The sequence below is a fragment of the Eumetopias jubatus genome, unplaced genomic scaffold (assembly GCF_037043125.1).
Source record: "Eumetopias jubatus isolate StellerSeaLion01/CBP00866 unplaced genomic scaffold, mEumJub1_p1.0 scaffold_2, whole genome shotgun sequence".
Taxonomy (NCBI): domain Eukaryota; kingdom Metazoa; phylum Chordata; class Mammalia; order Carnivora; family Otariidae; genus Eumetopias; species Eumetopias jubatus.
Window position 1 is genome coordinate 132240160 of NW_028274808.1, and position 23359 is coordinate 132263518.

Genomic DNA, 23359 nt, shown 5'->3' on the forward strand with positions numbered 1-23359 from the left:
CTATCGTTCTGGTGAAAATAAAACCTCAGTTCACTTCCTCAAAGTTATCATAATACTTATCTCTAGGCATTCTGGTTTATGAGCAATCTAAATATTAAAAGCAAATAAGATACTTCCATTTTTAAAAGGTCATTTTCCAATCTGTACATGTTAACTGAAATCTTAGCCCTTCCCTATCTCCTCCCTCTCTTACCATCTTCCAGGGGGATGCTTACATATCAAAAGAATGAATTAGTTGTTAACTGCTTGCTCCCACTTCCCCCCAAATTTATGAGGACTATTTGAGGAAATGTTATTAGTGCAAGTGAAAACAAAACCAATCTGCTTAAGTATTATTAATTTTCCAAAAAGCAAAAATTATATTGGAGGTTATAATACTTTAGCATTTCTGGGGTGCCTGGGTGGCTCAGTCATTAAGCGTCTGCCTTCGGTTCAGGTCATGATCCCAGAATCCTGGGATCGAGCCCCGCATCAGGCTCCCTGCTCGGCGGGAAGTCTGCTTCTCCCTCTCCCACTCCCCCTGCTTGTGTTCCCTCTCTCGCTGTGTCTCTCCTCCGTCAAATAAATAAATAAAATCTTAAAAAATAATAATACTTTAGTATTTCTAAAAACATCTCTTCAACAAATAATCTGACCATTGATTTTTACTGCAAACCCACTAACCTGCCACTGAAATAAGCAAGCATGATTATTTTGGGAATCCTTGGTAAAATCATTATATTTTCTAATGAAAATAAAAGATAAAACTGGGCTCTTTCATAATGACCACTTACATGCAATGTTGTAATTCTGCCAAGAACTACTTTCACCAACAAGTGGTACTAAAACTATCCGAAGTTTCTAAAAAATATGAAAACTGTTAGCTACTTGCAAATGTAGATGCTGCTCGATATTTACCTAATGAGAGCTACCTTCTTATTTTAGCAAGGCTAGAAAACACAGCCTTCAGATGCAGGACTTGGCAGTAGATATCATAATGGTATACAAGAAAAAGTCACTCAACAGTGTTACTGCCAAGTCCTGTCTTGGCTGGGGCATACCCAAGCAAAAGATAAAAGATGTATCTTTGAATAAATGTAAGGCATAACACAACCAGGAAAAAAAAACCCAAAAAACAAAAAACCGACAGCAAAACCACAGTAAGTAGACCTCTTTGTTTCTTAGTCACTGGCTTTTGTATAAAACTGATTTGCTTTAATTTCCTGAAACATCAGTGATCAGGTAACCAATCACACTTCCTGATGTAAGCAGGGGGCTAAATACTCTGTAAGCTGTCCACCTGGCTTCCACAAATATATTCTCCTAAAGTAAGTCAGAAAGCGTATGTTCTGACTTTTAGCTCTACTTGATCTTAAGGAATAAAAGGCACTGTAAAAATGCTGTCTCAGATTCCAAGAATTTCCCCTTCAGAGCCTTACGAAGACAAAAACAATACAAACCGGCAGGTATGACACCTAAAGAGATGAGGGATAGTGACCTCTGAAGGAAGAGTGCTCCAGATACCGCCGAAGAAACACTCAAAAAGCAATGATAAACCAATAGGGTGGCTCAGTTGGTTAAGCGACTGCCTTCGGCTCAGGTCGTGATCCTGGAGTCCCGGGATCGAGTCCCGCATCAGGCTTCCTGCTCAGCAGGGAGTCTGCTTCTCCCTCTGACCCTCTTCCCTCTCGTGCTCTCTATCTCTCATTCTCTCACTCTCAAATAAATAAAAATCTTAAAAAAAAAAAACAAAACCAATAGGGTCAAACAAAATCTACCACTATGTAGGATATACTGGTTATTTACACATGTTATTTCATTTAATCAAAATTCATGGTTCAATTTATTTGATAAAAAAATTAGTTTGTTGGTTTTGTTTTTGTTTTTTTAAAGAATAAGTTCTAACAGGTCCAATGTGGGGCTTGAACTCACGATCCCAAAATCAAGAGTCGCATGCTCTATCAACTGAGCCGGCCAGGAACCCTGATGCAAAAATCAACAAAGTGTATTGTCAGTGTCTGCCACTCTGCTAAGAGTAACATGGAATCTTCCAGAAACCAGAGTTTATTATATCACCAGATGGGTAGCTCAACATAAACCAGCATACTATTAGTGGGGCTAAGAAAGACACTTCTAAAGTTCTTTATAACAAACCTGTCCTGAATCTGTAGTAAGAAAAAAAGTTACTTAAAAACCGTATCTAAGTTTTACTAATACAGAAAATTAATCATGAATACCACTGTGATTAAAAAAAAAAAAAAAAAAGAGGGGCGCTTGGGTGGCTCAGTTGGTTGGGCATCTGCCTTTGGCTTGGGTCATGATCCCAGAGTTCTGGGATCAAGCCCCATGTTCTCCCTCTCCCTCTGCCTGCAGCACCCCCTGCTTGTGCTCTATCAAATGAATGAATACAATCTTTATAAATAAATAAATAAATCCATACAGTTGGGGGAAATCTAACCTGATAACCGGTAAAGGTTTTATCTTTTGAGATAAAGGAAAAAATTTAAAGGAAGCAGCTGCTAAAATCCCCGACTTGTCCCACAAACAGTTATGTCTGAGGCCAAGCACATTACTCTAGCACACTTCACGTGGTACATGTGAGAGAATTGGTCCTTAATGTGAAAAATGGCAAACACGAATTACAGCACATCTGGGTGACCACCTCAGCACCCACTAGAAGGGAATCAAACCTCTTAGACCCAGTCTCACTCATACTGTAAGATCTAGGTCAAGAGAGCATAAGGCCCAAGGGACATACTCAACTATAAGCTTTTCTGGGGCAGGACCAAGTCATTTTCACCTTCATATCTTCTCTATCCAGAACTTGGCAGGTAACCCTAAGAGGCCGGCTGAATGAGTAGCAGCACGCTGTTTGCTGCATAGGTAACAGTACCGCGTAGCTGTGCCCACTGTGTGCTCAGAACTCTGCAGACACTGCCTTTACTCACAACCCTATGGCCGCCTCTGGTCATGCCCTCACATTCTGAGGGTGAGGAAACGGGCTCAGAATGGCCACTGACCCTGCCCACATCGTGAAGCTGGTACATGCTGGATCTGGAAGGCAAAAGCCATTGCGTCTCATATGATTGCCTTGCTCCGGCCAATAGAGGGCGCAATGGCTAGAAAACCTACATGATAGGAGAGATTCTCCAGAATCCCCGGAGAGAAAGACTTCGATTAAAGAAAACAGTAATTACCCTGCTGGAATAAAATGGATACGCTCTTTTTCCCTTACGAAAATAAATGAACTATAAACCTTATATACTTTTAAAATTGGTTAAATGACTAATTTCACTTCCAAAGCCAAGACAAAGCAGCTATTTCAAAGCATATGCCACCATATGGCCTACCTTGGCACTGGTCAAAAGAAGTCAAATACTCAGGTAGAGCCACTCTTTGAACTAACACGTAGCTTTAACCACATTTTACATTACTGGTGAGGTAGAGTTTTTACTTAGAGGTTACAAACAATCCTCAAACCCCTTTGTACAAATGCATTCTTCAGGCCAACTGCTCTGCAACGCTTAGAGAGCCATGTACACGTCCCGGCAGGCAGGCTTCAGTGACTCAGAGCCTGACTGTTCCTGTGTGAAGACACAAGACAAGCCTTTATTCCTTTTCCATTCCCCAGTCCTGGGCTTGCCAACGACTTCACTGCCAATAGTCCGTAACATCTCAATTCAAACCCCAAAACTACTTAAATAAGCTGATTTTTTGGCTCAACATTTCCTACGATTGGGCCGTACGTTTTATTTGGGAAACAGCAAGTGAAGGCAAGCTCACGGTAATTAGTAAGTCACAACCCTGGTATTAGGTGTGCGTAAGACGGCACGTAATACTTTTCAGAAACCGCTAATGAACATGTGAGAATGGGTGAACTGGAACAATCTCACAAACTGAAAACTGATTTGGGAATAGAACAGGCAATGGAGGGCAGAGAAAGAGAAAGAGGCTGGGCTCCAAAGTAGACATATGTAAGTCCCCAAATCTAAAATCCAATCAGGCTGTGATTCCTTTTTTTGATCAAGGGCGGAAATACGGACTGCAAATGCTTTGGAGGAGACGAGGGAAGGCGACAAATTATGAAGAAGGCTCCACATATAATAAATGAAAAACTGAAAAACACAAATCTCGAGCAGTTGTGACACTGCATATAGGGGGGACTCTCCAAATGGTGACAGGGGCTGTCATTATTCAAATTCAGGGAGGGACGGTCTGTGGGAGATTATGGACAAACAAGACAGAGCAGAAAGTGACAGTACACAGAGTAATCAAGGTTAAAAACTGTCAGAGGTGTAAAAGACTTTAAAATCCATGGATGAAGTGAAGATTATCTGAGGTCACAGAAGGACATGAGAAAAATTACAAGAGTATAAATGAGGGGAAATCTGAAGTTAATAAATAAGATTAAATCAGTAAGTATAACAGGGATGCCTGGCTGGCTCAGTTGGTAGAGCATGTGACTCTTGATCTCTGGGTTCTGAGTTCAGGCCCCATGCTAGGCAGAGAGATTACTTAAAAAAATAAGTATGACAAATAAGATATTAGTGCAAGAATGACATACTGGACAACCAGGAAAAACCTAGAAAAGTTATTGCCTTAAATCCTGTGTATTAAGTATTGTTTATACACGTATTTAATCAAGTTTCTATGTAATAGTTTTCTTTCCACATTTACTCTTAGTACTTACTACATGCCAGGCCCTGCTCTAGATTCAGTGGATACAACTCTAAGCAGACAAAATCCCTGCTTTGTGGCACTGACAGTCTAGGAGATAAACAACTAAAATATATACTTTTCTCCCTTATGAAAAGGGAAATAAACAACTAAAATATATTTTTTTCAATGGGTAAAAAGCCTATGGAGGGGAATAAAAGACTAAAGGTGGGCGTGGGTTGCTTTTCTACCTGGGGTAGTTAGGGAAGTCTGCGCTAGTAAGGAGATTGCATACACCACAGGAATGGGGGTAGAGTGATCGGGGCACCCAAAACAGCAAAGAGGGGGCGCCCGGGTGGCTCAGTAGGTTAAGCATCTGCCATCAGCTCAGGTCATGATCCCAGGGTCTTGGGATTGAGCCTCACATCAGGCTCCCTGCTCAGTGGGGAGTCTGCTTCTTCCTCTCCCTCTGCACCTCTCCCCCAGCTTGTGTTCTCTCTCTCAAATAAAATCAAAAGAAAAGAAAAGAAAAAAGAAAAGAAGGAAGGGGAGGGGAGGGGAGGGGAGGGGAGGGGAGGGGAGGAAGGAAGGAAGGAAATAAACAGCAAGGGGGCCAACATGGCCACAATGGAAAGTATACCAGAATATGGGGGAAAAGGGATCGTAAGGGGGGTAGACAGGTAAGTTACTGGCAGGCTTTGGAGGCCCCTGCAGGGTGAGAGAGAATACACATTCTTGTGGAAGTAGACCACATCTTGTTGACTTAATAGCCCAGCATCCCACAGTGGGTGGAAGGCACAAACTGCCTTCAGGGCTAACAGATTCTTAGCGCATTAAAACATATCTTATTCAATCTTTCAGGCAATGTTTAAATTAGTCTATGGTCACTTACTGCAGGAAATTAGCAGTTATGACCAAATGTGAGACTTAAATGGACCTCCACAAGCTCCTTCAAAACCTTTACATAGGCAAAGGAACTACTTCAAAGTTGTCACTGCCAGTAAGAATTACTACTCCCCAATGTTTTCAAATGGCTTCAGAGCCTGCTGCAAAATCTATCAAGCCCCTTTAGACGTAGCAGAAATTCTCTGCCTCGCTCTCCCATCATTCAGGCTCCAGATCAAATGTCACTCCTCTGAGAAACCTTTCCTGACCTCCCACCCAAAAGTATCACCGTCACCCAAAAGAACTGCTCCCTGAGCCTGTAGCCATCACAGCACCTAGTTTGTATGCCATGCCACCCGCATTAAGTTACAAGACAAAAAGACAAGAATTTTGTCTCAGCGGCCACCGTTTCCAAGTCCCTAAAGCAGCACCAAGCACACAGCATGTGTTCACTAATTATGCCTTGAATGGATGCATGGAAGCAATTTTTGGAAAGATCTCCAAGTCACCTGGAACCAAGTCCGGAGAATAATATTGTATCTGAGGATTCCCAAATACTAGCAACTGAAAGAAAAAGCATTAAGACCTAGATTGAGTTTTAAAACCACAGTACACATGATCCCAAAATGAACGTTTTTTTCTCTGACATTCAAAGTGCGTTAGACCATCTCTCTGGCACTCTGCCGCTCAAAGAGTTTCAGTGCATGTCAAAGAGCCTGCACGCTGACACTAGATCAAATTAACCTGTGAGCACCAACAGATGTGACCTACTGAGTCTGAAACCATGACTGCACTGCACAAATTAACTGGGACACGGACGTGATTCCTTTTCCCCAGAGATAACATTTCTGGCTCTTATCGATGCCACCAGCCCCACCCGTCCGGCCACCACCGTACCCACCCCCCCATTCTCTCCTCCTCTGTCACGCTTCCCTTTCCTCTTTGCCTCCCTGGGGCCCTGTCTTCCTCCCCTCCTTCAGTCTACCAGGATCATAATAAATATTCTTTTCTAGGTGATTTTATATATGGCAAATGAACAGTTTTGTAAAGAGAGCACTACCTATGTCATATGCCTGTCACGCACTTGCAGGCACCTCTGATTTCTGGGCTTTAACTCAGCAGGAGGACGGCCCGTCTCTCTGAAGAGCAAACCCAACACAGAAAATGGTCTAAATCCCTACGACTACCCGAGCCTGAAAGCTGATGGAAATGGGTGTGAGAGGGTGTGACTTTGGCCTGCTCAGTATGAAGCTGCTTCTTGGGCCTCGCTCACATCCAGTGGCCTTTCCTCCTCTCCCCAGAGGCCCAAGGACACAGCGGTTTCCTTTCCTCTTCAATTCCCCCTTCCTCGCTGCCCCCAAAAACACAGACAGGGGCCTTTTATGGTCTAAAGGGCTTTACTACCAATCGTTACAAAGAGCACAAGGTGTAAAACCTTGGGGGATGTTAGAGCTTCCACAGAATCATTACAATTGCAGTCCCTTGAACTACAGTTTCTGTTCTCTACCAGCCATCGATTCCAGACTTCCAAAATTCAGAAGCCAGTGAAATTTAAAAAGGAAGGAAGACAGAAAGGGGGGTGGAGAAGGGAAAGAAAAGGCACCATAAGGTTAAAAAAAAATTTTTTTTTTTCTGGTAAAGGGCAATAAAAACAAGCAAAAATCTCACCATCTGCCAGTACCACAAATGAAATAACTTTTATTACACGCACAAAAAAGTCCACCCTTTGAACTATAAGAAATTAATCTTTAAAAATATCTTGCCAGGGCACCTAGGTGGCTCAGTCGTTAAGCATCTGCCTTTGGCTCAGGTCGTGATCCCGGGCCGGGTCCTGGGATCGAGCCCCACATCGGGCTCCCTGCTCAGTGGGAAGCCTGCTTCTCCCTCTCCTACTCCCCCTGCTTGTGTTCCCTCTCTCGCTATGTCTCTCTCTGTCAAATAAATAAATAAAATCTTTAAAAAAAAATTTAAAAATATCTTGCCATATTGTTCTTTTTTTCTTGTTTTGCGATAGAGAAAGGAGCTGGCACTTGGGAGACGTGATTTAACTTAGTCCCACATTCAGTCACGGTGAAAAGATAAAATAACCTCTTTGCCTCGACTACACAGCTTCTCAAAATACTCAACCCACAGCAATGACCCCTTCCAAGATGCATGGAACAAACACTGTACCCAGAGCAAAGCTGGAGCTTAAACCCGAAATTCTGGGAGGCTGGCGCCCCCCCTGCCCCCCGTCAGTAACTGATTAGTACTGAAGGAGCATCACCTCGTTCCCAAAAACCCTTTGCAGTTGGACGAAAACAAGTATTACTTCAATACCATCAAGAAATGACCAAGTGGGTCCAACTGCTGATTTGAAAAATCTTTATTATGTACTTTAAACTGTTCTAAAAACCCCAAATGTATCTGGACTTACTTGGCCTTAATAAAGAACAGCTGGGCAACAGAACTCGTTCTTTATTAGTTAAAACTAGGCCAAAAAAGTGGCAAAAAAATCTTAAATTGTACACATCCCCTAAAATTTGTTTTCCAAAGCAAAAGCTATTTAGGACTGAAATTTACAACGCTAAGACCTTCTATTTTCCACAGTTAACATGTAAAGAATGGCTCACATGCCTTTCTTTTGAGAAAACTCCTTAGCAAACTCTCTTGTGGTGCCTGAACCTTCAACAGAAGAACTTAATCCAAGTATAAATGTAGGGCATTACTTCCTTTTACGATGCAGTGGTAGGTTATGAAAGTCATTACTTGAAAGTGGTAGGGAAAAAAAAAATCTAAGCAATGGATTTACATGGGAAATTACCATGTTACGTTATAAACTTTTAATAAACAAAAGCATATTACTTACGATGTTCCCTGCTGAGAATTAGTGTGGGTTTTTGAAGATGTATCATGTTGTTCTGTGGGGGAAGGAAAAATGATCAGAGCAGCACAATGAGATACATTCCTGAGTTTATTATAAATCCCCTCCTTTTGTGCTGTCCCCCTCACCCCAGTCCTCGCTTTTTCCACCTGAACACTTAGTCTACTTCAACTCGGTCAACCATAGTGCTTGCTATACGCACTGCACTCGGTACAACCTCACCATCATACAGTAACACTTACGTTACCTCTAGAACAAGGACTTGCTCAGAATCGAAAAACCCTAAACAGAGCAAAAAGTCACAGAAAAGCCCTGCTTGCAGCACACCCTACCCCATGACTGGTAACTTTCCTACATGCTGGGGACCTGACTTTCCTTGATGTCAGCTCGCGGTGGGGGACCCCCATGGAAGAAGCCCTAGGACAGAGCTGCTCTCCCTCCCACCTGCTCTGCCCTTCCCCATCTACCAGGGATTTACCAGCACTCCTTTTTCCCAGCCTCTGACCTCCGTTGAGTGTGCGCTCCCTCTCACCTGTCCATTATTCAACACCTGCCCCCATCCACGTAGTCACACTGTCTCCCAGAGACAAGATGCTCAAGGCACTCGACCCTACCCTCAATGAGCTGACAAGTGACCGAGGGACGTGTGCCGGGCACACAAGTATCTCCAGTGGCGGGCAGTGTGAAAGGGGCACACAGATCGGTCACAGAAATGAATTGTCCCAGGAATCTCAAGAATGGTCTCTCTGTTGGTAGTGACTGAAGAAGGCAAGCTAGACAAGGAGCAAAATGAACTGTGTCACAAAAGATGGGTGAGGTTTTGACAGAATGACTGCTGGCCAAGGGGGGAGGAGGAGGAGGAAGGCCTTCAGGCAGGAGAGGGAAGATTTACAACGGCACAGACTTGGAAAGGGTAATAAGGACAGGGTACAAAATGTGTGGACACCACGGAAAGATGGGTGAAAGTCAGATCTGGGAGGGCGCTGAATGCCAGGATGGTAAGTTCTAACTTTGTTAGGCAATGAGACACCACCAAAGGTCTCTACCAGGGACATGCTAGAGAGATCCCTCAGAAAGATTCATCTAGTGGTGCCACCTGGCAGAACCTAGAAGGGAACGGGCAATATTAATGGTGGAGGCAACAACCCATCTGGGAAGCTGCTTTAGGCGTGAGGTAATAGGGACCTGAAACGAACGGGGAGTGGAATGGGAATACGGGTGCCTTTGAGGCAGGCTTGAATGAGATTTCCCAACAATGTCACGTGGAGACCTTGCAATTAATCACTTCACCCTCATGGCGGCGGCAGCTCTTACATGATAGTTACAACCGCTTCCCCCTCTGGCTAGGAAGCTATAGGCAGGACTACAAATGGGAGGGGCTAAGGCCACTCTTCAAGGCACTCACAGGGACTCTCATATACTGGTCTTCACTGGGTTTGAAGCGCCCCAAGGCTCTGGTTATCCTTAGGCATACTTCATTCTCTGCAGGCTCCAAACAAAACCTTAAGATAACTAACTCCCTCTTCACCCAACATAAAACTAGACCTCTCTAGGGTTCAACTAGGCCCCACTCTCACAAAAGTAAACAAGGTTCCCCGGAACACAGACAGACAGAATGGCAGCAGCATGAAAAACCCCAGGGTAAGCATCTAGTGAGCCAAGACCTACTGGAGACCTGCCAGGGTCTGAAAACGCCTCGGAGCAAGAGCAAGGAGAAATCGGCCCACACTACTCCATCGGCCGAGAGGGCCACCCATCCTCCGCCAACAAAGTGCTTACCAGCTCATCTTCAGCTAGGTTTCGCTAAAAGGGGGAATCAAACAATTTAAAGGATTAAAGGGTCTTTCTGAACCAGGAGTTAGCAATCATCAAAGCTGTGAGGAACCCAGGGGAAAGCATATGATCTGCCTGGCGGGCAGCCCTAGCAAATGGGGAGAGCAAGCGGTAAAAGGGCACACAGCAAGGCTGTCCACAGCTGAGCTGGCCGTCCTGCCAAGCCTTGTCCCACTCCACTGCTTATCTGTCTCTGCAGGGACCGCCAAGATGCTGAGAAAAAAAGAGGTCCCGACCTCACCAAGAAGCCATTAATTTCGGTTAATTTTACCTTACCACTTATACAAACACTGTGGCAGGATGATCAGGCTTATTTCTCTGCATTTGGGGGAAATTCAGTCATGAGTCTTTTGCAAGATCTTATTTAGTATCTAGAGCAGAGAATGGCAAACTTTTTCTATAAAGGTCAGATAGTCAGTATTTCAGGCGTTGCAAGCCGTACCTCGTGGCATAATAATAAATGAACGGGCATGGCTGTGTCCTAATAAAACCTTCTTTACAAAAACCAGCTGCAGAACAGATGGACTCTCAGGCTATGGTGGGTCCACCCCTGCTCTAGAGGAAAGGATATTCTGTTTCTTGCTTTCCTCATCTTTTTTCTACTCTCCTCACATCCGTGCAATTTAAACTGTAGAAAAATAAAGGGAAAAAATATATAAGTGAGGGAAAAGAATGAGGTGGGGAGATTTGAGGAAGAGTCACCTCCATGGAGTATCTATGTGCAACCTTCTCCCAACATACATACATATCCTACTTTGGTTGCCCTATTTTTTTTGAAGACTAATACTTCATAACTGGGACATGCACCATATATTAATAAACAAAATGACTGCAAATACCCTAGTCATTTCTATAAGGTTTGAAATGCCTTGCATGTAGTTGGGACACAAAAACTTAATTGAATCAAGGGGTTATTGATGAAGAGAAAGGCTGGATCCAGTTAGCTTACTTATGTTTCCCTCTGAATTCTCAACTATTTACAATCCATAAAGAGAGACCAAACAAGAATTGCAGGGTGAATACATAAAGAAAAACTAAAGAAGTTATGTACTCTATTCCTTATACAAATTTCTTACTTTTCTAAGAAAAAAAACACAAGAACCACACAAAATATCCTAATCTATTCTATATACTATTTCTGGGTTACAATGCTTTGAGAGTCACATTCAAGATGTGTGCATACGTCAGGCAATTATATTTGTTATAATTATGACACATTATATTTGTCAAGTACTTTACTATGACATCTTCATTAACTCTTTGCAACAATCTGAAATTGCACCTAAAGCACAGTTTTATGTTTGTGCTCCCTTCCTATTCTTTCAAAATAGGAAGCCCTCATCTGTGCTGGGCTAGTTTCCATTTTTTTTTTCTTTTAAATAGTAAAACAACAAAAACCATGCTTTGTTCTCCAATGCAATAATCAGTTCCACTTACTTTGGTTTTGGGTTGCAGAACTGATGTGCTGAGAATCCTAGAAAGAAAAAAAATCTCTAGTTATTAAAATATTAAGGTTTATAAATCTAAGGTTGCATCACTGCTAAGTCTGATGAACACTGATAAATCTATTTTTTACATACGTAAAATGGGTTTTAGTTCTTCTATTTATTATTTATTTCTTCTATTCTTTCCTAGAATTTATTTTTCCTTTGGTGTTGAGCAAAGAGTTATTTACTTATTTTTACAAAGTATAATGTTTTTTTACCAGGAATAATGAACAACATTAAAAAAAACTATCATGAGAAAATATGTAAAGTATCTAACATGGCAGATTCTGGTCTGGGTAGATATAACCTCTTTTGAAAACAATACCATGCAAAGGAATAGCTTTAATATATTAAGAGTGTGCATCCATACCAAGCTGGACAGAACACAGATCTGAAGGTGCTATTTCTATACTCTGAAGGTTATCCCAAAGTACAAATAAGCAAAGGAAAATGGCAGTGTTTAAAATACACTGTTCACAAATACTTCAACGGAAACATGTGAGTCAGCAACTGATTCACTTGTTATTAAGAGCAGCACTAATGTAGAAGATGATCACAGCAAACTTTAAGAAAATTAGTGGGTATGAGAAAGTCTAAGATTTATGTGTTATGCATATATCTAAATTCCGAACGAGGAATCAGATACCTACCTCACTCACTCTCCCTGTACTTCTGTTTTCCCATGTCTAAGTAAGAAGTCTCAAGTGAGAGAATTTACTGAAAAGTCCTGAATGCTTTCATAAGCTACAAAACCCCATACAAAGGTAAGATGTTCCCACATAATTTGGAGAGTGAAGTGTTTGAAAACATTATGAAGCACTTCAGAAGCTAAGTTAGTGGCAGTTTTAACCTAATCTGCAAAGATTTCAAAAGCTAGTGCTAGGTTAATCTATCTCATAGCAATACTTCAGACTTCGCACGGGTATGGATACAGGGCCTGTTGTACTTGTAAAGAATTACCTTTGTGGGAAAAGGAAATTTGGAGGGCTCAGCTGTACTAGGCGTGTGTATTGCTGTCAAAGGAGGCGGCCATGAATGGGTCATTTCCTGGAAAGAGACATGGAAAGGGAAGAAAAAGTAAATTATAAATAGCACATTTATTGCTACGTAAGTTAACTTTTCAATCTTAAACGTAAAGTGGATTGGTGGTAAATAAAAAGTGAAATCTTAGAAGTTATTTATTTTACTTTTTAAAAGACGCCTACTTAAAGGGCTGTGTTCAAACGCTGAAGATCTCCCACTCACAAAACAGCATTCAGTTCAGAGAGGAAAAACAAGAATGCAGAACATGAGCGGTCTTCACACTGGAGATCATAAAGCATATTAACAGAGCTTATGTAACTGTGACCACACAGTCGCGACTCAATGCTTGCTTTCTCCCTCAGCTTCTTTATTGCATTTCCTGGAATTATTTAAGTTCAAAGGAAGAAGAACTTTCCTGTTTGACTTAAGCAAACAAGTAATTCAGGTCACTTGTTCCACTTGGGAGAGTTTTAATGGATTTGACCCTCCCCTGATACACACTATTAGTACAAAGGAACTTTTTTGGGGGGAGGGAAGGGCCTTAAAAAATTACCTTCCCTTTCCAGTAATACAAGTTTCACTTTTTTCTTTTTTTAAGATTTTATTTATTTACTTGAGAGAGAGAATGAGAGAGACAGAGAGCACATGAGGGGGGTAGGGTCAGAGGGAGAAACAGACTCCCTGCTGAGCAGGGAGCCCAATGCGGAACTCGATCCCGGGACTCCAGGATCATGACCTGAGCTGCTTTGCTAAAAAACTGGCGGAGAACAGGTCAGATTAAACGTGTCTAATCACAAATACATGTGTGCATGTGTGTGCGATGCGCATACACACACACACACACACACACTTGGGTAAAGAGCTAAAATGGCATTGGAGATCATTCATATCAACCCCTCCATTTTTTTTCAGATTTTATTTATTTGTCAGGGAGCAAGAGAAAGAGAGAGAGGGAATACAAGCAGGGGGAGCGGCAGGCAGAGGGAGAAGCAGACTCCCTGCTGAGCAAGGAGCCTGATGTGGGGCTCAATCCCAGAACCCTGAGATCATGACCTGAGCCAAAGGCAGACGCTCAACCATCTGAGCCACCCAGGCGCCCCTCAACACCTTCATTCTTACAGATGAGAAAACTGAGGCCCAGAATGACTGGATCAGGCTGATGGCTGAGAACACACAGTGTGGGCCCCTTTGCTTCTCCAGTCTAAGAGCAAGACGTCCATCACCACATGTGTCAGACTTGCCTGGGAAACTGGCTTAAAGATGGACTAGCAACTTCCTACCAGCAAGCGGGCGACCCCAGACTGCACCGAATTACTTCACTTGTACAACACAGTGTATTATATAACAGTGCACTCTTTTTCAAGTGCAGACAACCTCTCCATTACCACAGAAACGCTATGCGATCCTTGAACAACTGGAGATGGATCTCTAGCAGGTATTTCCATCCCCAACCTCTGCACCTCCCCCCTTGCCTTTCCTCACAGCCACTCTCTGGGTTGCTATCACCCCAGGACAGACAGAAATGACCAGGCACAATGACGAGCAAAGTCCCTGATTCTGGCTTTCTTGAGTAATTTTTGCTAAAGGTGAAGACATGCCCCTGTTCACTGACTAACCCTCTGCTTTGTGCAGCACAAAGGAAGAATTCTGCCCTCAAATATGATGGAAAAAGTAACCACTCTGGAGCTAGAGTCCCAGACTGGAATCTGAACTCTGACCCTTACCAGCCCTGGGCAGCCTGGGGTGCCTGAGCCCTCTGAACGGCTGTTCTCAGTGAGAGGTGAACTAAGACCACTTATTTTTCTGAGGGAAATGAGGGTAATTTATGTAGTGTTTAGATACATGGTCATAGAAAGTACTTAAGTTAAAAGCATCACAACTTTTAACTAAGTCCAGTTTTTCAGAATTTCAATACTGCACCAAAGAGAGCTCCCTGCTGTTTTCCTTATTTTACTGTCCTTTAAGGAATGGGACCACTATACCGCTACAATGTAAAAATGCATTAATTGAGGTGTTTGAAAGTATCCCCCCTCTTCTGTTTTCCAAGAATTTCTTTAGAATCCCAATGGTATCTATGACTTTTAGTCACCAGTTATTCCCAGAAAATGTCCATTGTACTCACAATGCCTAAGGCTGCCCCGGCTATTAAATTAGGCAGTTGGAAAGTGCATAAACTCTTTCAAGCCCTAGGTTGTTTCCCAACAGTCTGAAAGAATTTATATACTTCCCTAAATGCCTAGCTTACTGGAGGGAGTCAGGCCTTAGGAGAACTCGGGCCATAAGGTGAAGAGGCTGCCCAGAATTGCACTCAAGGCCATGAATTCACCGCCTACCTAAACAATGACTTATCACACCTGCCTAGTCTTGGCTTGTCGGCTTGTTGGCTTCTAGGCGCCAGGGCTAACGCTGCTCCTCGCTCTCCACCTTGCTCATGCTGCTCTAGACACACTGCCTAGCTCTTGGTGCTCTTCTAATACACCAACCTGTTCCCACCTCAAGGTTTTCTGCATTCTTTCCTCTGTCTAGTCCTCTTCATTTGCCTGCTGTAGGACTCATAGTACTTAACAATATCTGACATTTTTATTGTATAATTATCTTCCTCCTGTAGTCCCCTTTAGAGCAAGAACTCAGTCCTACTCATGTGGAATCCCCAGTGCCTAGAAAAGTATCTGAGGTTTAGTGGGTATTTGTTGCATAAATGAATGAGCAAATACTAGTGCTGCCGCTCATTGTCACAGCATCCCCACTGGGAGGCTACACTGAGGTCACGTCCACGAGTACTGCACTGACCTCCCCAGGAGGCTGTCCAGGCCATCCCACTGTAAGGAGAGAACGTGAGCTGTTTCCATTCACCCACTGAGGACATGCGGGCACGGTGCCCTGTCTGGATCTCGTGCACAGCCAATTCCTAGTTTCTGGTAGTATCTATCTGCTATCTCCTTACCCCATCAGCCTGCAGGAATTATAGGCCACTACCTCCCCTTCATTAAAAACACTTCCACTCTTAATATTTCCACCAGAGAACCAAACAGTATCTTCTATGATTAATTTTTTCTGTTAGGGAACAATTTACTGCTTCTATTGCCCATCAGAAAGATGTGTGTTAGGATTCCTGGCAATCTTCATAAATTGCTGGTACAAAGGAAGAACAGGGACCATGAGGCAGAGGAAAGTATCTGGATCAGCACCAGAGAATGGGAGCTAGATCATACCCTAGAGATCATCTATTAGCCCAGGGCCTTCATTTTACCAACGAGGAAACCGAGGCCCAGGGCAGTACACATGACGTAGCTGAAGCTCCAAACAGAGGAGAAATGAAGGGGCACAGACTCTAAGTCTCTGCTATGCAAAAGCCTTGCCCCTCCCCAGTCCAGGACATCCTTCTGTTTGCTTTCTATATGATTTCCAAATGAAAATACTCATCCGGTTACTTGCATTAACCATTCACTTTCATGTACTTCCAGGTAAGGACGGACCTGTGAAAGTGATGTTGGCTTAGAGGGGAGGGAGTTTTTTAAATTAAAATTGCTTGTCTGGTGTTCTAATACCATCGTCCTAATTAAGGGATTCCACAAGTAATATATTAACCCACATCAAAACCTAAGAGTAGCATTTGACATATACAGAAGACAAACTAATCTGTATCGCTGCATTTACTTTTGAAATAACTATAAAACAAATCACATAGGCTTTCAGAGAAAATGCTAAGCCCGTATTTTATAACTAAGTCATTTGTTGTTTTTATGACTCATCACACCAAAGGATTTCAGAAATGCCAGAAGGAGAGGATGAAATGAAAGCTTGATCAAGATAACCTGTTTATTATTAGTCTTCCTAGCTGGTTCACAAAAATTGCTCAATTCTAGCAGTAAAAAGCATGTTTCCTTAGAGATATTTCTTTCTCAGAAGATCCTAACCACAAAAGCAGGGGACAAAGAAAACAAAAATGATGGGACTACTTTCCAAACATCTGGCTAGACACTACCTTTGCCAAAAATTTTGCAAGTGAGAAGGTAACCTATATAATTACTGGTTTCAGGGGTGCCTGGGTGACAGTCGGTTGAGTGTCCGAGGCTCTTAGTTTCGGCTCAGGTAATGATCCCAGGGTCGTGAGATCAAGCCCTGCATTGGGCTCTGGGCGGAGTCGACACTCTCTCTCCCTCTCCCTCTGCCCACCCGTACCCCCTCCTGATCGCTCGCTCTGTCTCTCCCTCTAAAATAAATAAATCTTAAAAAAATTACTGGTTTCAGTACCACCTTACTTTACAATGAAAAATTAAAGGAAAAAATTGGGTAAGTATGTATTTTGAGGAAAAGTGAGCAGTGAAGATAGGAATGAATAGGTAGGTACATGTGTCATATATATCTCTACTTCAAAAAAAAAATCAGAAAACTTATAGTAAAAGATAAAGCAAGAATATCATTAAATCCCACACGAAGGAAAAGTTAAAAGTCAAAGAAAAGGAATGAGAAACAAAACCCTTAGTTATCACAATTATAGTACTCGGGCATTAAATTTAGCTCTAGATTTCCTGGAAATTAAAGCCAAAATGGGAAATTAAACAGCTTATATAATTCTTCTCTGATAAAAAGAAAGCATGCTGGTTCATGAGAATTTATTCATTTTGTCCTGGAGCTGAATTCTAGGAGGGATTTGTTGTCCTTGTGCAAAAAAACCTTGAACCCACAGATAATGGGTTCAATGTATCTGTAGAAGCAGCACAAATGTTCATGGCACCATCTCAAGCAACTAGAGTGAAAAATAACCCTTCAAGGTAGGTTTATAGATGTCCATTTACTCTCTTTTTTTTTTTATTCCTTTAAAAATTCATGGCCTCACTGAAGATGAGGCCATACATATCAGGTGTCACCTACAAAACACTAAGAGTATAAATCAAGCACTGTTTAACCCCTTAAATACAGAGGACTTTCTGAGAAGTGAACAACTCTCATGGGTCTTTATGAACAACAATCAGAAAAACCTGAGAGAGGTCTTGAAACTCTGGTCCAAATGCCTTGCAGCTTGTAGACTTTGTTTTAATTAATAGAATCTGTCAGAGAGCTCAGGCTCTTAAGAGTCCTTCTATTACTGTTCTGGTTTATTTTGCACTGGAAGGTGTGAAGAGGGGAATGGTTTGAAGGGGTTTGGAATGGCAACCGTTCTTTAAAGTCAAAGTAAATGGATATCCATCTACCTCCTTCAGTATTTCTTCAAATGGAGAGACAGTAAATGAACTCACCTTCAGAATCTCTTCAACACAATGAACTTCATTGGAGTAGGTCTGCTGAAAGTGAAAAACAAGAAGGAAAAGCTTAGCACAAGCAAACAGCTCGAGCGATGGTTATTAGGGGACGCTGGGATTCACACAGCAACCCTCTTGCAAGGGCAATCACCTCGGGGCCACCTTTTACTGGTTAAGTAGTAGGAGCTTCACATTCTGGAGAAAACAAGACCAGAGATCAACCTGACTTAATGGGTGGGGAAAGGGTTCTGCTGGAGACAACAGGAGGACAATTCGGACGTCAGGTCAAAGTTTCCAAAGGAAAATGCATATCTTGAAGAAAATCAGTAAATCAGTGAATCTAGGGGAATAACAGACATAACGAAAGTGGAGGCAGAAAGAGAGAACACCGGGGTCACAGCTTGCGGCTTCATAGCAACATCTATCCAGCCAGCCGAGGAAAATGAACACAGGGATGGAAATCATCTGGACACCTCAGTGAGCCCACAGTAAAGAGGCTAACATCGAATAAAGGACAGATTAGATTTTGGGGGTAATAATCTAGCCGGCCAAAGACTGTCTTTTAAAGTAATGACATTCACTCTAATGTCTCTACCCCTCCTTCAAGTCAGCATTTTCAAAGTATATATGCACATGTATATACATGCATGTGTACACACAAACATACACAGATTTCCTCATGTCTTGGATGAAAGATCTACTATTTATACTTCTTCCTGATTCCCAGCTTAACAAATGATGGCTGTTGCCGCTAGTATAACCACCACAGTGTCTAGAAAATGCCATTTTACAGTCTTTATATTTTTAAGTGCAAAGAAAATGGAGAAGTTAAAAAAAATGAAACAAAACACCATTTTTCCTTAACTAGAGACATGAAACAAATCCCATGACCTCATGATTTTCACTGGAAAAGCAACTTTTTGCTCTGTGTCAATTCAGAGCCAAGTGCCCTGGGCAAGTTCTGTACAACACACACCCCTCCTGTGGACCAGACCTAAAGCACTGGTCTTCCCAGTCCCTTGGGTCCAATACCTGCCTCACAGCCGGACAGGACATGAAAGGGTTCTTTTCCTGGCTCTCATTTCTAATCTGAGTGTAATTTAATACAGCATTGGTTGCCAATTCCTGACCTAGGATTCATTAACCCACCATTTGTTTAAGGATGAAGGAAAAGGAAAGAAAAGAGCACACAACATTCACACTGTCGTGGGATCAAATCGAACGGACATGTCAATGTTCAAATGTAATTTAACCTGCCTGGGTCTGGTTTTAAAACATGTAAATTTCATGGAAACAATTTTGCTGGAATTTTTGCAGTTTCATATTTTTGAGGAAGTTAGAAGGTATAACCAAAGAATCAAAGGTATCACTTTTATCTGCATCCTATCAGATCTGCCTTTAGGCATTCTGCATGTCACTAACTACATTTCCTTACCTGCTTTTTGTTTTTCAAAACCACTAAGAGATGCCTAAAAACTGGACCAAACACTAATAACCAAACATTTTAGTACAAATGTCAGAAACAGAACTGAATGCTGTTTTGACCTGAGGGTAAAATGTAATACTCCTCTATGGTTTCAATTTTTCACATGCATCATCAGGAAAAGTAACAATTATAAGTTGAAGGTGAATCAATTCAATACAACAGAGCATATAGCATATTACTACCGACTCTGGTCAAACAGTCCCCTCATCCCCCGTCTGTTCCTGGAATGAGAATGGGAATCCAATTAATGTGTTTGGGAATCAATGAAATAGTGAAGCATGTTGGAATGAGAGAGAAAAAGATTTGCCCACCGCTTCCAACAGAATGAGATGAGAAAGCTACGACTTTAGGATGCTAAAAGACTTTCCAATCTTCGTAATTATTCAAGGAGTCAACACTTAGCCAAGATGCTTCATGTCACTAAAAGATTCTTTTTTTCTAAAGCTTTGTTACAGACATGAAGCAGAACTGAAGAAATTTTTCTATAGCTCATATTAATATCTGGGTAAGATAAATATTGCTAACTAGTCAACATTTAACCCATTTAAAATTGTAAATAAGGTCTTAGGTTCAAGCATTAATTTGTTAGTTTACTGTGAATTTTCCTATTAGGTCCACTATGAGAGTGGGAATATTTCAAAAGAGTGCAGGGATTCCATTCCAAATACATGAGGATATTATTATCATATTTAAAGACCTCCACACAGCACTGTTTATAATGGCAAATAACCGGAAATAATCAAATGCCCCAAAATAGGAGTCTGGCTAAAGACCTTCACAGTACATCCACACAGCAGTATGTTACAGAAAATTAAAATAATAATGTAAATGTATGGGCTTCCATGGAAAGATACTCAAGATATTTTCAACTTTTTCTTTAGAAATAACTTTATACTTACAGAAAAATTACGAAAATAGAAAAAAATTCCCACAAACCCTTCACCCAGATTCCCCAAATGTCGGCATTCTACCACATTTGTTTTTTATTTTTCTCCCCCACCCATCTACACTGAACTCTTTAAGAGTAAGTTAGAGTTGGGGCACCTGGGTGGCTCAGTCGTTAAGCGTCTGCCTTCAGCTCAGGTCATGGTCCCAGGGTCCTGGGATCGAGCCCCATATTGGGCTCCTTGCTCCACGGGAAGCCTGCTTCTCCCTCTCCCACCCACTCTGCTTGTGTTCCCTCTCTCGGTGTCACTGTCAAATAAAATCTTTAAAAAAAAAAAAAAGGAAAAAAAGAGTAAGTTAAATGCCCCTTTACCCTTTACCTATACCTCCGTGAGTACCAAGATATATTTTTAAAACTATATTTAACAGAAGGGAAGTTCCAAGATAGCTTGTATAAAATGAGCCCATTTTATGTTCCATCTACCTGAGATTCAGATCTCTACTCGTCTTCCCACCCAAATTAGAGACTCTTAAACTAGAGTATAGGTATTTCAAATGTGTCTGCAGAGAAAGATCTGTAAGGACAGGCTCCCTTGTTTAATAAAATACAGTCTGGCACCTTCAAGTCTGCCACGGGAAGGAGACCTTCCAAAAAGGGAGGGGAAGTTCAACAAACCATTATGGCCTAATCCCTTAAAATCCACTTTGGCCATAGGGTCTCCAGCTGAGTTGTGCCACTCCTGCCTCAAAGAAGCCAGGCATCTTTGGAACAAACCCTGCAGCCCAAGAGGAAGTAAACAGCCTCTCTAAAGCACAGCCTCGTTAAGGCTGAAGATCTTCAGGTAAGACCGCCACAAAGAATAAGAAGTGATAAAAAAGCAACAAGAAGGAAAACCTGTGCTAGCTGCACGAATCAGGAAGTTCTACTTTGCATGTCCTTCCTCGTCCAGCTCCCGCTTCCATGGTGTAGACAGTGACTTTAGCACTGAAAACCACAAATCCCACTGCCCTCTCTCATATTCAACAGCTAGGTTCCTAGGAGCTGCTCTTCCCTCCTGCCCACTTGTGGCTACCTCACAAATCTGGTGTCCTGTGTGTAGACTGACCTCATTTCCCTACTAGGGTATGGCCTTAACATAGGAACCATAATTCTATTCAATTAAAAATAAAATGATAGCAGCTACTTACTGAATACATATTGTACCTGACATGGCATTAACCTCTTTACATACTATTATTTCCTCTATTTGATACCGTCTATTGTAAGATGCAACACCATTAGCTCAGCAGGCGGGGGTGGAGAGACTACACTAAATGTCCCCATCGACTGTAGATACAGCCCTCATTACAGAAACTTAAAAATGAAATACCACAGCTAACATTACATTCAACTGTGAAAAGCTGAAAGCTTTTCCTCTAAGATCAGGAACAAGATGAGGATGCCCACTCTTGCCACTTTTATTCAACATAGTATTGGAAGTCCTAGCCACAGCAATCAGACAAGAAGTAAAAGGCATCCAAATTGGAAAAAAAATAAAACTGTCCTTATTTGCAGATGACATACTATACATAGAAAACTCTAAAGACTTCACCCAAAAAACTATTAGAATAAATGTATTCAATAAAGGTTCAGGATATAAAATTAATATACATAAATCTGTTGCATTTCTATATACTAATAACTATCAGAAAGAGAAATTAAGAAAACAATCCCATTTACAATCACATCCAAAAACAAACCTAAATAAAACACCTAGGAATAAATTTAACCACAGAAGTAAAGGACCAGTACTCTGAAAACTGTAAGACACCGATAAAGGAAACTGAAGACAACACAAGTATATAAAAAGATATATCATGCTCACAGACTAGAATATTGTTAAAATGTCCATACTACCCAAAACAATCTACAGATTTAGTGCTGTCTCTATCAAAACACCAATGGCATTTTTCACAGGAGAACAAATAGTACTAGAATTTGTATAGAATCAAAATAGACCCTAAATAACCAAAGCAACCTTGAGAAAGAACAAAGCTGAAGGTATCACACTCCCTGATCTCAAACTATACTACAAAGCTATAGTAAGCAAAACAATATGGTACTGGCACAAAAACAGACACATAGATCAAGAGACCAGAATAGAATCCAGAAATATAAAACCATGCTTGTACAGTCAATTAATCTTCAACAAAGGAAGCAAGACTATACAATGGGAAAAAGTCTCTTAAATAAATGGTGCTGGGAAAACTGGACAGCTACATGCAAAAGAATGTAACTGCATCACCTTCTTACATCATACACAAAAATAAACTCGGAAATGGATTAGAGACCGGAAACCATAAAACTCCTGAAAAAAACAACAAAAAAAACCACAGGCAGTAATCTCTTGGACATCGGTGCAAGCAATATTTTTTTGGATCTGTCTGCTCAGGCAAGAACAAAAGTAAAGATAAATAAATGGGACCACCTCAAACTAAAAAGCTTTTGCACAGTAAGGGAAACTATCAACAAAATGAAAAGGCAACCTACTGAATGGGAGAAGAGGATATTTGCAAATGACACGGCCAACAAGGGGTTAATACCCAAACTACACAAAGAACTCACAACTACTATCCAGAAAACAACCCAATTAAAAGATGGGCAGAGAACCTGAATAGACATTTTTCCAAAGAAGACATACAGATGGCTGACACATGAAAAGACGCTCCCTACCACCTCACACCTATCGGAATGGCTAGTATCAAAAAGACAAGAAATAACAAGTGTTGGTGAAGATGTGGAGAAAAGGGAACTTTCGTGCACTGTTGGTGGGAATGCAAAATGGTGTGGCTGCTATGAAAACAGTGTGGAGGTTTCTCAAAAAAATTAAAAATAGAAATAGCATACAATGCAGCAATTCCACTTCTGGGTATTTATCCAAAGAAAACAAAAACACTAATTAGAAAAGACAGGAGCACCCCTCCGTTTACTGCAGCATTATTTGCAATAGCCAAGATAGGGAAACAGCCTAAGTATTCA

General features: G+C 41.6%; 1 protein-coding gene across 5 annotated transcripts in view; it reads right to left on the minus strand.

Annotated features, from left to right (window-relative positions):
* Positions 1-23359, minus strand: part of AFF1 (ALF transcription elongation factor 1) — a 201251-nt gene that overhangs the window by 34935 nt on the left and 142957 nt on the right. For 4 of the 5 annotated variants that reach the window (XM_088021117.1, XM_088021113.1, XM_088021116.1 and 1 more), the window contains 4 exons: positions 17967-18011; positions 12664-12750; positions 11654-11690; positions 8369-8420 (listed from right to left, as the gene is read on the minus strand). In XM_088021117.1, coding sequence (XP_087877243.1) covers positions 8369-8420; positions 11654-11690; positions 12664-12750; positions 17967-18011 — 221 coding nt within the window. The remainder of the gene's footprint in view (positions 1-8368; positions 8421-11653; positions 11691-12663; positions 12751-17966; positions 18012-23359) is intronic. The other variant, XM_088021114.1, reaches the window with a different exon arrangement.